The 15,667-nt window shown below is 40.1% G+C and overlaps 1 protein-coding gene across 6 annotated transcripts in view; it reads right to left on the bottom strand.

Moving 5' to 3' along the window:
* LOC127369427 (rho GTPase-activating protein 21) overlaps positions 1-15,667 on the bottom strand; it is a 78,420-nt gene that overhangs the window by 23,631 nt on the left and 39,122 nt on the right. For all 6 annotated transcript variants that reach the window (XM_051410803.1, XM_051410804.1, XM_051410801.1 and 3 more), the window contains 2 exons: positions 14,177-14,365; positions 9,712-9,733 (listed from right to left, as the gene is read on the bottom strand). In XM_051410803.1, coding sequence (XP_051266763.1) covers positions 9,712-9,733; positions 14,177-14,365 — 211 coding nt within the window. The remainder of the gene's footprint in view (positions 1-9,711; positions 9,734-14,176; positions 14,366-15,667) is intronic.

Below are 15,667 nucleotides of genomic sequence, written 5' to 3'. Positions count from 1 at the left end.
AGCTTAGTTGTTTAGCTTGAATGATTATTCGATTATTATTCAGTGCTCGACTGACAGACTATTTTGACATTTAATTGCAAAAAAGTCAAACATTAACTTTGTTTCAGCTACTTAGTTGTGAGGATCTATTGCTCTTCTTTGTGTAATGACATTGAATTGAAAATATTTGAGTTTTGGTCAAAGAAAACAAGATATTATCTTGGGACATTAGTCATAATTTTAGACCAAAGATGAACTGATTAATTGAGAAAATAGTCAGCGGATTAATCAATAACAAAAATACCCACTAGAGGCTGATTAAAAAAAGCAACTTAAGGCTGAAACGTGACACCCATAAGTGTGCCTTTATTCAATATTCAATACTTAACCCTTTTTCTCACTTTGGATTCTTACAATGCTCCCGAGTTTAACCAGCACCAAACTCAGTTAGCTAACAGTTACTTTCATTATCCATTATTCTGGCAATTATTGATATTTGCTCTATGAAAAAAAACCCAAATGAATAAATGCAGTTCAGAAAGCGTTCTAAATCAAGATTCACAGTCTTCCTCCGTGGCATTGGTAGTTTGAGATAAATAAGCTCAAATGATTTACGAAACAAGACACAGGGAAACTAATTACATCCTAAGAACTTTTCATATCCGCTGTCCCTTGATTCATCCGTCCATTGACTCTGCTCTGCGGTCAGATGTGTCCTGAGCTGCAGAAGAGGACAGTGAGGGGAGGTCAGAGTATGCTGACAAGGCTGCATGCGAACAAGCCACGAGGGGTTTCATATGACAGAGGAAGACACAGCATGCCATGTCGTGTGATGTGCATGGGGCGAGCTAGTGGGGGAAATCCAGAAAATTAAAACTACATAAAAATCACTGTGACTGCACACATATGGTTTTAAAAACAGTAATTCTGTGCATGTGTATGCAATAAAAAGGAGGTGGGGGGACTATGTCTGATTAAGACAGAAAAAAACGTCTTTCCCTGAACCTAAGCCTCAATCTCAGTTGGCCTCAGCTGCCTCTTCGAGCCCACAGGCTTTGAGGAAGTGCAACATCAGAGCATCACACTGTTCTTTCCCCAGGAAAGTAAGTATGCATGCTCTTTTTATGAGCGGCCTGCTTCACATGTACACAGCAGCAGATACATGCATTTATGACACAGGGGTGCCCCGGTGCAATCAGTGCTCTGAAGAGTCCCGAGCAGCTGGACTGGAGCAGATGTGGGTTTTAAAGTGTTTCTGCGGAGTAACTTCAAAGGTGAGGAGGGGGGGGAGTTAGAATTTATTTAATCATCAGTTTACTCAAGTTGGTTCAGCTCTTTTCCTTAAAATCCTGACTTCTGCCAGTTTGAATGTACGTGCAGACATTTCTAGTACGAGCTGAAGCATGTCACCTTAGATGTCCCTTTTCATTTTGTGATGATGGTGAATGCATTTGCTAGGACGCTCTGCTGCCTCCCTCCAGTGGCTGAAAATGTTACTGCAAACAATTATAAATGTTCTAACTCACAGATGAACTGCCTGATAACATCCAAGAGCAACAACATTACTATGTTTGAAGTAACTGAGTGGCATCTAACACTCTGACCCATGTACACCAAACAAACACAACGCAATCATCACCAAAACCTTGGCAAACCCTTGCTTGCAAAATAAAAGATCACAGGTTTGATAGCCATCATAGGCCACGTGCCCTTTTGAAGTGTAACTGTATTCCTAACCTCCTCACTCACTATGAAGTCACTATTGAATACACTGCAGCGTTTGCTTAGGATGTTGATTAACAGCCTGTAGGCTTGTTTTTGATCCAGTAGAAGGCAGTGCAGCACATAAAATGACCTCTCTTTCTCAGTGAGGAACACTGTAAAATTGTTAAGGGCAACACAGTATTTCCATTCATGTTCTTGTTGCTTATGATCTTGCTTGCTTGGCTGACCTGATAAAATGATAAAAAGAATTGCACTGATGCATTTATGTGTATCACTGACACATTGTAGGACATGATTGACCCGTGGTGGAGGTACAGATGTCAACAACTGCTGCCTTACCTCTCCTCCCCTCCTCTCTCTCTCTCTTTCTCTCTCTCTCTGTGTACGGGGCAAATTCCCAATCCTGAGCCAATCTCACCGAGCTCCAGCACAAATTGGATTCTGGAAGTTTCCATGCCCCGCAGCTGGATGAACAGGATTAAATGTGGAAATCTAAAGCTTTGGATATTTTTAATGCTCCCAACTGTCTTACCAAAGCATAAACTACCATGTGGATTAATGCAATACATCAGCCTGCCTCAAAATGACATTGGCTGGTCCAAAACACAGAATGAGAGTTGAATAACCTCAGCTACTCTTGGGTGGCACTCAGGGCAGTGTTTCACTAGCGGACGAAGCACTCAATACTCCATGTTGATAAGATTTCACACATCAATAGCAGCAGCAGCAGTTGCACGCTTGAAGCTGAGGTTTAAAGTGTGTGTTCAAACTGTAGATAGCACACAGGTGAACTTTACCACATCAACACCATTCAGTATAGTATTATGTAAGCTATCAGTGTAGTATTTGTGGCCAATTATTTCCCACTTGGCATTGTTTTGCCAAGTGTCCACAGTACTGACTTTAAAGTGCAGTGTTACAAGTAGCCTTGCAACTACTGATTATTCTCATATCAAAAATCTGATGATTACTTCCTCATGAGATTTTATAAAATATACAATTTCCCAGGAACCAAGGATGCTGTTTTCAAATGACTTGTTTTATCTGGTTTGTTGGCTTCTCCCAAATTCTTCTTGAGTTTTCAAGCACACGAAAGCAAAAAACTGTCTCTATATGGACCACAATTAATATTCCAACTATATGAAGCAAAACATTTTTTTTCCCTTTATACAATCCTATCTGGTCCAATCTAGCAGTGCACAGTCAATAGCCATCCACTGGCCGGGTGTCAGCGCAGCTCTCTGGCCTCAACAAGCTCTGGTTTGGCTGTGGTCCCTGGCCGACACAGCTGGGCCCAGTTGTGTCGGCCAGCTCCCCGCTCCCCGCTCCCCCGTTGTTTTGGGTTAGATAATGTTATTCTTCAGAGGGCTGGGCCCGCTGCCCGCTCACTGCATTAACCCTGGCGTAATACCTCTCCATCCAACTCACTGTTCTTTACCATTTGTGTCACTCTCACATTTACAAACGCCACACCCATGTAAAGATTCAAGAGTATACAAAAACATACAAACACCTACACAGATGTGTGGCTTGTTCTTCCCTCTGATAATGGGGACGTTTTTTCTTTTTTCTCTAACTTTCCCAAACACTTCAAACAGGGGGGAGGAGGAGGAGGAGGAGTAGGACTGTGCATGTGTTTAGATGGCTATCTCTGTCAGGTCTCTTCCAGCTGAGAAATATGAAAATGGGAGGCATATAATCCTGGCATAGTGTATTCCCCCATAGTGTGGGAAGGTCAAAGCACAAGTACACTTCACATAAATACATAAACTTTAACTTCCTTCAAGAGCACAGTATGTTTTATTCTCAAACCTCTGCTCAAAGAAAATGGATTTCTTAAAGACAGCCGATGAAACCGTCAGGAAAATAAATACTGTAATTCGGTCTCAGTTTCTCCCATTCCCATGAAGAAACACTGTGCAGTTCTCACACAAACTAGTCCAAACACAACTCTACTTTGAAAGCTTAAACTCTGCTAAAACACCTGCGTACCCCAGTCCTGACCTCCGCGAAATAAACCCACATCCTTACAAAAACTGCGTCAACAGACTTTGTCGGATGGAGGAACGGCTTGTAGGTGCCAGTTTCAGATGGACAGGTCTCATTTCACTAATCGCTGCACTTTGTAAACAGCCACAGCTTTATGTCAGAGAGCCCAGCACACACTGGGGGGAAGAGAATGTCAATACACCTTAAAGCCCCTGTCATCGCCCACACAGTCAAGTTAGGAGTTTGTCCTCCCGTGTAAAGAAATAAGGAGGTAAACTTTATTTTTGTAGCATGTCTTTAAATATTAGTTCCACAAATTAAATGAAGAATATAGCCCAACTGATGGTGTACTTTCCAGGCCAGTATGATTTAACATATAACATTATAAATAAATAAGCAATACAACGACAACAATCCTTTACATTTGGCTATTAAAATGTTTCACTGAGTCGGAGATTTACATTTTACCTTCATTTTTAATCTTAATTTTGGTTACCATGTAGAGACCGCAAGAACTGTGAGGTAACATAACTTTCTATAAGGCTAATTTGTGGTAATAATTGGCCACCACAACTACTCAATATATCTGTGATAAGATATCACGGACACATGTAATGCAACACCCAGCAGGGCTAAACTCCTGGAGGGCTGCCATCATTTCAAAATAAGTCACTTCCTTGACTGCAACATTCCTAACCTGGGAGAGACATGTTGATGTAGAAACACATGCCAGACACCACTGCTACATCTGTCCGCTCATCACAACAGATTCACACACAAACACACACACACACACACCTGGTGTTTTTTCCACCACACACAGGAAGGTGGTGCTGTACTTTCCATCACTTTTTTTCTTCTAGGAATTACAAATACCAAAACCCACCCAGGGGATAAAGGATATGTACTGACATTGCTCTGAACACGCAGGAACAAAAGTTGATCCAGTATTTTGTTTTCTTTCTGTAAAAAAAGCCAAACTATGTACCAAGGGACTTTAAGTTCAACTGAGGGAACAAGTGACAAACATCTGGAAACAGATGGGGTGATTTTAAGCCTAAAATCTTGTGTCTTGCTTCAAGAAATGTGTCAAATGAGCCAGCTGGCTGTGATACTTCTTTCTATACTTTCCAAAACCAAAAAAACACAAGAAATGAGAAAGAAATTGATTCAATTGTGTGTTTATCTGTAATCGTAAGTATGTTCGCCTAACTACCTTACAACCAAACACGTCATTAACTAACTACATTAGTCTGTGGGGTTACAGTTCACAATACCGCATTGGCTCTGTAGTAATTCCCCACTGTGTGGGAGTCGGTCCAGAATGCTACTTTATCAGAGGTTAGGCAAAGGTTAGCAAATTTGGGCAAGTTACACTCCGGCTACCTCAGCCAACTTCACCAGGGAGAGCGCTGGGTTTGCCAAACACATCTGTAAGTCCTCATGCTAAAAGCCTTTTCTCTTATAACCCCTTATAAGTGAGGTCATACTGTTTGAAAATACGACCATGTAAGCCAAGCAACCAAACAGGATTATGTTAGAATGAAATATCTGATCTTGCATTTTTTTCCCTTAAAAACTAGCTCCACACTGCAATACAGGAACAAAGCTGTTTTCTACATGGATCATCATCGGGTGAGGATGCATATTAAAGACGCTCTTCACAAGATTCTCGTCAGCGGGAAGCATTCATAAAGTCAGTCAGTCACTTTCAACCAACTCATGGAGCTGAGAGTTTGCTTAATGAGCTACAGCTGATTAAAATCTTGTCATTTCAGCAGAAATTGACATTAGCGGTGCAGAAATAATAAACTTGTTTTTGTCCACCTCTGCCTGAAAGCAAGAGCCAACTGTTTAAGTTGTTTACTATAATTTCCTGAAATTAAATAAGAGAAAATATGCAATAAAATTCATCTAGATTTGGGGAGTTCAGAGTAAGGTCTAATGCTAAAGGCTGAAATTGGAAAACTTTCTGGACTTTCAAGAAGTCCTCGTGGGCAGTAAGAAAACAGATTCAGAACAGAAAGAAAAGACGTAGTAATGGGAAAAAAGAGAGGAAGAAGGGTCGAATTAGAAACAAAGAGAGGGAAGAAAGAGAAGAAAGACAAAACTTTGGACACAGCTTTGTTAAAGAAGGTGGGGCATTAAAAAGACCACTGGAGAATACTGGGGAATTCTATTTGCTTGTGCTGCAATACATTCGCTCTGCAGACTTTATGGGAATGAATCAAAATCTGCCCCCCAAAAAAAGGGAAATAAAGCTGGTATCTGCAGAGAAAAGTGTTTCACGTTGAATGAAAAACAAATATTTGAGCAGATGGGAGACATTTTTATGTTTCTTCTCAAGCTGCACCGAGGTACCACAGCTTCATAAGCATAGCACAAAACGCCTCATTCGGATTTCACCCTTCAAAAACTCGCTAAAATACACAGCTGAAGAGAAAGAGATACAGGAAAGGGAGAGACACAGACATAGGAGGGAGGGAAGAAGAGAGGAAGTGAGATAGAGAGGAAGATTTGGGATAACAGCCGCTTGGTATGTAGACAACCGCTGTGAAAGGAAATAAACAGATCCATACTTGAACACACACACACACACACACACACGTATCATTCCCCCATTTCCATGTTTCCACTATGCACCAACATACTGTAGATATAAACGTTTAGGTTTGTTTATCTGTGTATCTGTGTGTTGCTCTGCCTGTCTGTGTATGTTTTCTGGAGGTTTGCAGTGTTTCCAGCGGCAACACCCAGCTAGTCAACATGCGGTCAGCAGGCCCCCCGTCTCCAAACACCAACAGCCTCATCACACACTGGCCCGCAGTCAAGAAAATAAACGGCTCTGCAGCGTGCCGGGGACGCTGGGAGGCTGCAGTGAACATCACAGAGTTGACTCAGAGGAAGCTTCAGAATGCAACGTTTTAAAAATGTTAAAACAGCCACGCATGTGGGACATATTATCTGTCTGGGTCTGAGTGAGGCCCTGTGTGTGTACGCTGCTTTTCGATGGTGTTTTGAGGGCGTATGCAGTTGGCTAAGATCGTGATCAACAGCTCGGTTGTCACATAGCAACAATAACAATTTGTAGGCATCAGTAAGAAATTAGAAATGTCTGAAAACACACTTCAAACGGGGTTTATTGCATTGGTTGTCGGCTCCCTCCGTCTCTGGCTAGATCTTGTTTCATGAGAAAGAGCTAATGAAGCTGAGATGTGGGAAGGTTAAGAACGAACGAACAATCTAAACTTTTTAGCCAACAGGGACTACAAGTCCTTCAGAAATTTGTAATTTGACCATCTGCATTTCCATGACACCTCCATCTGCTGAGGAAAAGTGTATGTATACTGTAATACAATACGATTTAAAGCTCCAGAGCAGCTACTTAATGGACCTTGTGGTGAGATTGCAGTCAACTGCTGTTTCCAGGGTCAAAAAGTTCATTTTCAATCTCCGTTCATGCGTTGTGGTGTGAACTTAATCCTTTGAAGGTGTAGAAAATAAGTCTACTGACAAATGTTCTGCCTCTGGAGAAGGAAGAGGTTGAATAATATTGTTAATTTATTGTATATGGTTAAATAGCATAGCATCTAAAGCTAAACTGAGTACCAACTACTATTACTGAATCCAAGTTCATCTAAATTGAAATCCTTTAACACTATCTATTTATTATTCTGTTATATAACCTTCATGAAAGTAGGATTTTTTGAAGTACTGTTGTATTAGACTGCATTAGTTTTAGCTAGGAGTACCTAATAATCTGGGTGTTTGTGTGATATGGAGCCAGAATGAGTTTGGGAGTGCTGTGCAATAGAAGAAGAGAGATTACATTACATTTGGATACAAGTACAACTTCCCTACACACATCAGGAGCAGTTTGGACCCTTGAACATGCAGACAGAAGGAGCTGGTGATTGAAAACCCAACCAAACATGCTCTAACAGCTGAGCCTCAGCTGGCCGCAGTCATTGAAATGGACACACAACATGAACAGAATTTAGTTAGATCCGTCTTTATCTCTGGGCTGTATGCTCTAATCAAAACTATAATTATAATTTGTACATTCTGAGCGGTTTTCATCAAACTAAGATCCAGCTCCGTGTGCAGGAGCCCAACATCACTCTCCTTTAAAAAAAACATCTGAACGTTTTCATGAGCTCAGAAAAACTTCTTTTTAGCAGTGCATTTTTCAAGCAATTCAGTTGTTTTTTAAAATGGTTTATTTAGTTTTAATTAATTTTCTCAAACCATAATGGGAAACTCTTATTCCTAGCTGCTAAGGAGTCTGTAAAACAAGCCCCAATCCACTCAAGTCTAGACAAAACATGTATGAGAATAAGGAGCCCCAGTGATAGGACATTACAGATGCGGTGCTGTTTCACATTGCCAAAGATATGGTGTCTTTTAAAACCGTAAATCGGATTTGGTGTGAAAAAATTGGAGATTTTATTTTTGGGCCATATCGTCAAGTCATTCTTTGCAGAGAAATTCCTGCCGCTCCTGATATCACTTTCTGACGCCCTACTACCTTTCGGCATCATCACCACTGCTGGGTCTCTGAGAGCCTGCTGAGAAGCAAAGGAGGATTTATGAGAGGCTGGAAGCAAGTCAAGTGACTTCCTGTAGCAGCGGGGCGATGCTCCAGGCAAGATTTATTATTCACCATCTATTGAGCTTCGCGATGAATGGTCGTCATGCACTTACCACATACTATTTAATGACATACACACACAGTCACGCATGGGTTTTACATGACTTCTTTCAGGTATTGTCACACGAAGGAATTCAAGTTCATAAAAAGTGTAAGAATGTGTAGGCACACAAATTCTCTACAGGTTTTCCTCTTGCCACAGCAGGGCCCTGTGTGTGTGTGTTGTTTAATGTTTTGAGGCCTGTGTTAAATGAGGCGGGTGGACATGGAGGGGTTAAAACGGGTGTGGAGGGGGTAGCGTGAGGAATGTGACACCAAGGGCCAAGAGGGATGATGAGGGACACTTACAGGAATCTCTCAATTTCCCGTCGAGAGCCGTTTAAGAGTCAGAATTATCCCAAAGTGCTGCGTTCACCCTCCTCTAACCTTGGATTCTTCACTTTCACTGTCCACTCATGGCATAACAATTCACTGAATCACACCTGGTAGGGGTTTGGCTTCATTACAAGCCAAACAAGCTAGTGATCATCATCTTTGTCCTTTATCCTATTTATTACAGACAAAAAGAAAACAGTGCTTCTCCCACAAAGGTTTGTTTTTAAAAAGAAAGATCTACCAAACACCGAGCTTAGATATATAAACTAGGGTATATTTTGTGTTACATCACTTGAAAACACAGAAGGTGGATATTTATTTAAATAAAAATGCAATGGTTTATTTCTTTAAGACCGCAGTATTGCTGTTCTGTCTTTGTGCGTGTTTATGGGAGCCTGTGTACACGTGCTTTGTGTTTTATGCCACACAGGCATGAGATGCAGTTTAAGAAGGCTTCTGATGAGGCGCAGCAGAGAAATCCTCCTGCATTCATGCTGGGCTGCAGACGTGAGCAGAATACTGAGGGACTGGAAAGACGAGCTGGATGCTCTGAGGAATGCTGAGGCCTTGCCAAGCTAACAGCACAGCTCCGACTGCCACTCGGAAGAGCGGGGACTAACGCTTTAAACAGCAAAGTGTCTGGCTTAAAGCCTGCAGAAAAGACAGCTTCACCTGCAACATGTTGTTTACACTGGCTTTGATACCATTCTCGCACCAAATCAATGCATTTATAGGGCTATTAAGGGGACCGAATTGCCAACACTAATGAAATATTTAGACAAAGGCACAAAGAGTCACCAAAATGCATCTATTTCAATCAATAAGGAGTAAGAATACATTAAAGTAATGGGCTGTCAATCCTAATTTGATCCCTATTCAGTAGAATAAATGGTTTTTGTGCTCTTTTTAGGGCAACACCTGAGGTCCCGGATCGCAGAGCAAATCTCTACAGCATGCCGTAATTTAAAGAAAAGCATTTTTTTAACACTTACCTCGGCTGCCATTCTCTTCATCCTATAAGAAAAAAAGAAAGTGAATGTCAGATGATTTGCGGTTAAATTTCATTCAAGTATTTCACGTTTTTTGGAATTATTTCTTCTTCTTCTGCATCAGTATATTCATACTGAAGGTAGACAGTTACCTTGAGTATAACATGTAAACATGAGTTGAAAGACTGTTTTAAATCATGCTGTAAATAAAAATACAGATCATTTCTCTTCTTATTCCCAAACCGTCCTAATTCTACGAATCCCATCGATTACTTGATCAAATGACAACAAGTTTCACAATCTATTAATCATTTGAGTTATTAATCAAGAAAAGAAATGCTAACTATTTTGCTTCAGGGTTCTGAAATATGACTCATCTAGTGGTTGGACAAAACAAGCAAGTTGAAGATGTCTCCTTGGACTTGGTTTTCCATATTATTCTTTACTTTTACTTACTCTTCTTTACTCCATGAAAAAAAACCTAAAACCAAATAAGAAAAGCCCGTCCTAACAGAGTTCCAACAAATAAAAAAAGAAAAGAAAGAAAGAAATAGGCATTGCTAAATTCAGGCCAACAGCAATGTGGTAAATATAATAGCAACGACATACAGCTCCCCCTTGGCTTAACAAAAGGTTTTAAAGTGAATTTCTGGCTCATAAATTTAGCACAGTTAGATAGTGGTGAAATGGTGAACACAGTGGACCATTTAGCAGCTAAAGACAGATATTTCCCTCAGGAGAGAGAGTGAATATTGAACTTACATTTACACCAGATGGAGACTAACACGACTCCAAATGGATGATAATATTGTTAACAAGTCTGTTAGTTAAAAGGTGATGATATGTCAGCGTTGTGTTAAAAACTTGTATCCACTGCCGCCAAGTGGCCAACATAATGAACTGTTTAATCGAAACAACAATTAACAGATTAATTGCTAATCAAAACAATGTTTTCAGCCCTAGAGGAACTCCCTTAACACCGACTGACGGACGTGATGTGAGTGTTCATTACCATTACCACAGCTGTGTAATTAAAACTGTTGTGGCAAAAGACACAGAGGGGACAACACGATCCAGATCGATCTCTGTGACAAAAACAAACACATCCTAGCCATGTTTCTGTTTGTCCCATTTTCTTAAAACATAAAACCTTAATTTCCCTCTGAGCGTCGGTTAAAATCCATACACTCCTGCTTTAATCCACCTCTCCTCAGTGACACATATGTTCTCCATGTATCCTTTAAGACTCCCTGCTCTCCCAAGGCTTTCCTTAAGACGGTCTGACCCTCTTCAAGCTAACCCCAATATCCTCAAACTGCGATTAATCAAGAGCTCCAATCCAAGACCCTAAAAGTAATTACAATGAAATGTGATGAATGTACAAGGATGAGGATTTCTTTTTTTTAACCCTCTGCCTTGTTGGTTTGGGTTACGTAATTGGAGAACTAGTAGGAGTGTACAGTGAGTGTGACCTGACAGATTGAAATTGAAGGTCTCAGTTTGAATATTTCCCAGAATCACGACTTATGATAAGAAGGCCACAGGAGACTCAAGAGAGTCAGCTGAAAGCCAGACGAGCAACAGCTTGTTTTAGTTGTGTCAATCTATAAATCAGTGTCACAGAATTAATTACATGAATAAATGAGAATAATGCCAGCTTCTTACAGATGAGACTAAAAGCTGAATTCTGCTTTGTCAGGAGTTGCTGGTGTTTTAAGATGAATTTACAGTCAGAATTCTGCACAGAATGCGTCTTACGCCACTAGGCTCAAGATTTACAGCTTTTAAGAGGACAAACGTCAGATCAATTCAAGTCCACACAACCTTCATATATCCTATATCCCTAAGTCCTCAAGATCACATGGTGGTCCAGGTTGGACTTGCAAGTGAACGAAACAACATCGGGATGTCTAAGGAGGCCTCTGGGAGAATCCGTCTATCTTTTTGGTTACACAAATGTCTGAAAATCCTAACTGTTGTGCCACAGTTTCTCTTTCAACATGCAGACACAAAGCCAAACGCTATAAACAGACAGCACTATGCTAACTTTGTAGAAAATCCTTCTGTGCAAACTGAAGAGGTTGTCAAAATACACTTCAGAGAAACGTAAACCCAACTTATCCTGAATTATCACTTACAAAAACTAATAGTCACGAGGCCATGATAAGCTTTGAGAAAGCTGACTCAAAACACCAGCACATTTTTCCATTAAAGAAGCCCTGTCGTATTTACCCAAAGCCCTTTAGTCTGTGCCCATTAGGAGCCGGAAGGGCTGTAACGTCAGGATTAATACCAAAGGGCAGATTGGTACTGATGTTATCCAGAGGACGGCTGGCACACTTCCCAGGTTGGATGATACAACTCAAAGAGGCTCTTGCTGCATTAACTGACACTACATGTGCATATCAATATAAAAGTTCAACTGCAACATTACTGCTCCTCAGACTGGTGTCAGTGATGGCCAGTGATGCTAACTCAACAATTAAACTAATTCAATAAGATCTTGAAAAGATAAAAATTGATTATATTTCCAAGCACTTGTGCTGCGTCTACAACAGATAACATTTAAATAACCTAAGCCGTATCCCTGTTTCATACTACACAATCATTCTAGCAGGTTATGTAGTATGTTCACACTGTTGAAGTTACAACATAAAGTATAAAAGATTTCAGTATGCAAACTTTTTAATTTGCTGATGACGGACACTACTATCCAGAATCATTCTGGCTGCAACTAACAGTTACTTTCATTAATTATTTAACTGCTGACTAATTTCACAATGAATCAACTGTTCTCACATTTACCCAAAGCCCAATGTGACATCTTAAGATGTTTTATTTTCTGACAATCAGTTTAAAAACCCAAAGATATTCAGTTAAATATTACAGAAGATGAAGAAAAGCAGCAAATTCTCACAACTCAGCCTTTTTGCTTGAATCAATTATAAAAATAGTTGCAGATTAATATTCTGTCTATGTATTAATCGATTAATCATCTAATCATTGCAGCTCTACTAGAATGTGAAGTGGGAGAAGCTATTTAAGGCACCCCTGGTTCTGGAAGTAAAAGTCTCATTCATTTTCCCACAGACAATGTTATATGACTCAGAGTTGGAGCATTTCTGTAAAAATGTCCAATCACCAGGCTTAAAACGATTTCACTTGCGTTGCTAACAGCAGGCAGAAGCTAAAATGAATGGTGTTGAGAACAATAACAACACAACCTGCAGCTTAAATCAATTCACTTTTTAACTCTGGGTCGATTTTGGATTAATTCAGTAGCTGTGGTGCCATGTTTTATTCCCAACTGCAACAATGACGCATTTTGAACAATGACTTTTGGGGTATTTTGCAGTATTTGACGCCTTCTGCCATATTATTTTGGGAGATTCAAGGGGGATCCCTTGTTTCTTATGTTAGCTAACACTGAGGATATCATTCAAAGAAAAATTAGAAATGGGAATACAGAATGGGGAAAAACACTTCCACTCTGATGCGAAATTGAGGAGCTCCTTACAGCTGGAATAAATTACAAGTGGTCAATTGAGGTGAAAACACACCTTTAGGAAGATCTTAAAACAGCAAAAACAGATAATAACTCCAAACTGTATGCAATCTGTATGTTGTATGAACTGTCTGGCACACACCTCCAATGTCCCAACAGCACTAAATACTGTGGTGTTAGTTTGGAGCCGTGTTCAAATAGCAGCTGAAAGTCTTAATTCCAATAATGTTTTCCCTTCACGTCACACAAATCAGATGTTTTCTAATCACTGCAGACACTAAAAAGCTTAATAAAGTCACATTGTATGATAACAATCTGCAACACTGACCAGTAGTTATAATTTCCGCTCCCTCGACAGGGAGGCCAGAGTGAGCACAGGGTGCAAATTAACCAATGTGACTTGGTTTGGAAAAAGGCCTTGATTTAGTTGAAATTCCAAAGCACAAGTTGTAATGACATTTTTCTTACACCTTCTAACACTTACTATAATGTTGTTGGGTTGCATCCTAGAGTCCATTTGAAGAGTATGAGCCACTGATTATAGTACAGTTGCTACAGAGGCATGGATCAGCTATTTGGTAATTTCACTCCTAAAAATCCATTTCTCCCTAAACTATATATCAAAATCAACTTTTATTTCCTTAAACAGCTGAAAAAACTGCCAGTGGTCTAGGCTCATTTCATCTGTTTCTAATATAATGTCTCTTTTAGCAACGATTTTCATGACAGTGTCTTAAATTAAGTCAGGTCCTGCTGCTGGCCTGAGGCTTACATCACTTGATTCAACAAAAGTTTATTTACTTTGGAAACGTCAGTGTATTTACTCTCCCCGACTGTCAGAATTTCTTGCTTATTTTAAAAATGATTCAACTCTAAATTGCATTAGATGGTATGAAGGTTGTTTTGTTTTCTTATATTTACATCCTAGTGTCGTCAGGGGGTTAAGAGACGATGTCCTGTTACCTTCAGAGAGTTGTGGACGGCAGATTCGGGCGGGTAGACGATGAAGTGTCGCAGGGTGAAGCCGAAGCCCTGGGAGGTTCGGCGCAGGTGAAGCGTCTTAGGCCCCGGCCAGGAAAACGGCTCCTCCTCTGCCCCGGGAGAAGCCATGGCCGACGCCTCGCTCTGATCGCGCCCATCCTTCTGCTTGGCCTGAAAGGAGGACAAAGAAGCAGGAATGTCAGGATTAATCTCCAGAACAAACAGTGTCAAAATACGCTTATTTGCTTTCTTGTTAAGGGTTAGATGAGAACATTTGAAACCACTCTTACATCTATACGTTAATAAAAGCTATTGGCTACAAGGAAACAGTTAGCGTAGCTTAGCACAAAAACAAGGGAAACTGATTTTGCTTTTTGTACACTTTAGTTTTTGTACAGATTAAATAAATGAGATATAATTTGTTAGTTAGTGACCTTTAGACGTGCTGGTAGGCAGATAGAACCAGCTTAGCTGTTTTCCCCTGTTTCCAGTCTTTATGCTAAGCCGAGTTCACCGGCTGCTGGCTATAGCTTCACATTTAGCATACATACATGAGGGTGGCATGAATCATCTCATCTTACTCTTAACCATGCAAAACTGGTGGGGAAGATCAGCGGCACTCAATGTTTTTTTCTTGACAGTTTTTGCTTAAAGCGATGAGCCCTCATCACAGGTTACAGCCTTAGTGTGGACAGAAAATGATAAAAGTAAGAAAAAAGTAAACATAATCTTGTGTTAACAGAAGTGTTTTTCTCTTTCTTTCCCATTAAATCCTCAACACCCTATACCTCTATCTTGGGCAACCCAGGTTGGGAATCACTGTTGTAGATGAGGCACTGCTCCACAACAAAGAAATCAAATGTGGTTGTGAAAATAATAACGCACTGACAGTAAATTTCAATGTGTTCACTGCTGAGAACAAAGTCACAGCCACAAAAAAGTACAGTTACTCCATTCACTTCACCCCTGGTAATTGTGTAAAGAAAAGTGGTTTTTACTAAAACAAAGAAAAGAGTGTTTTCACAGATGAAACAGATCATGGCTAAGCATTGATCTTAGTAACCAACCAAGATCTTAGAAGAAAATACCCTGTTGGTGATTCGTCACAGTTATCAGGCTAGGTTATGTTGTTTCTACTGAATAATAAGGTGTTATTTTGTCAAGGTTTATGCTTTGTATTGTAGGGTTGTAGTTGTAGGGTGTTTTTGTGTTAAGTAATACTGCATCATGAACGATAACATACTGGTTGTAGACTGTAACCTGCAAACTTTGTGCTGTCGGTCATCACAAACACTATGGCAGTGGACGATTTAAAAGTTAAATGTCGAGAATGTAAGAATAAGTAAGTAATAAGTAATTACCTTTTTTGAAACCGCACAAACATACAACATATATCTTAACTTGCATTTCCAAAAGTCCCCTATTTCCACCACTGCATCATTAGTTCATCACAGGATTATTCCACTGATTAAC

This window comes from Dicentrarchus labrax, unplaced genomic scaffold (assembly GCF_905237075.1).
Source record: "Dicentrarchus labrax unplaced genomic scaffold, dlabrax2021, whole genome shotgun sequence".
Taxonomy (NCBI): Eukaryota; Metazoa; Chordata; class Actinopteri; family Moronidae; genus Dicentrarchus; species Dicentrarchus labrax.
This window is presented reverse-complemented; position numbering and strand designations above follow the sequence as displayed.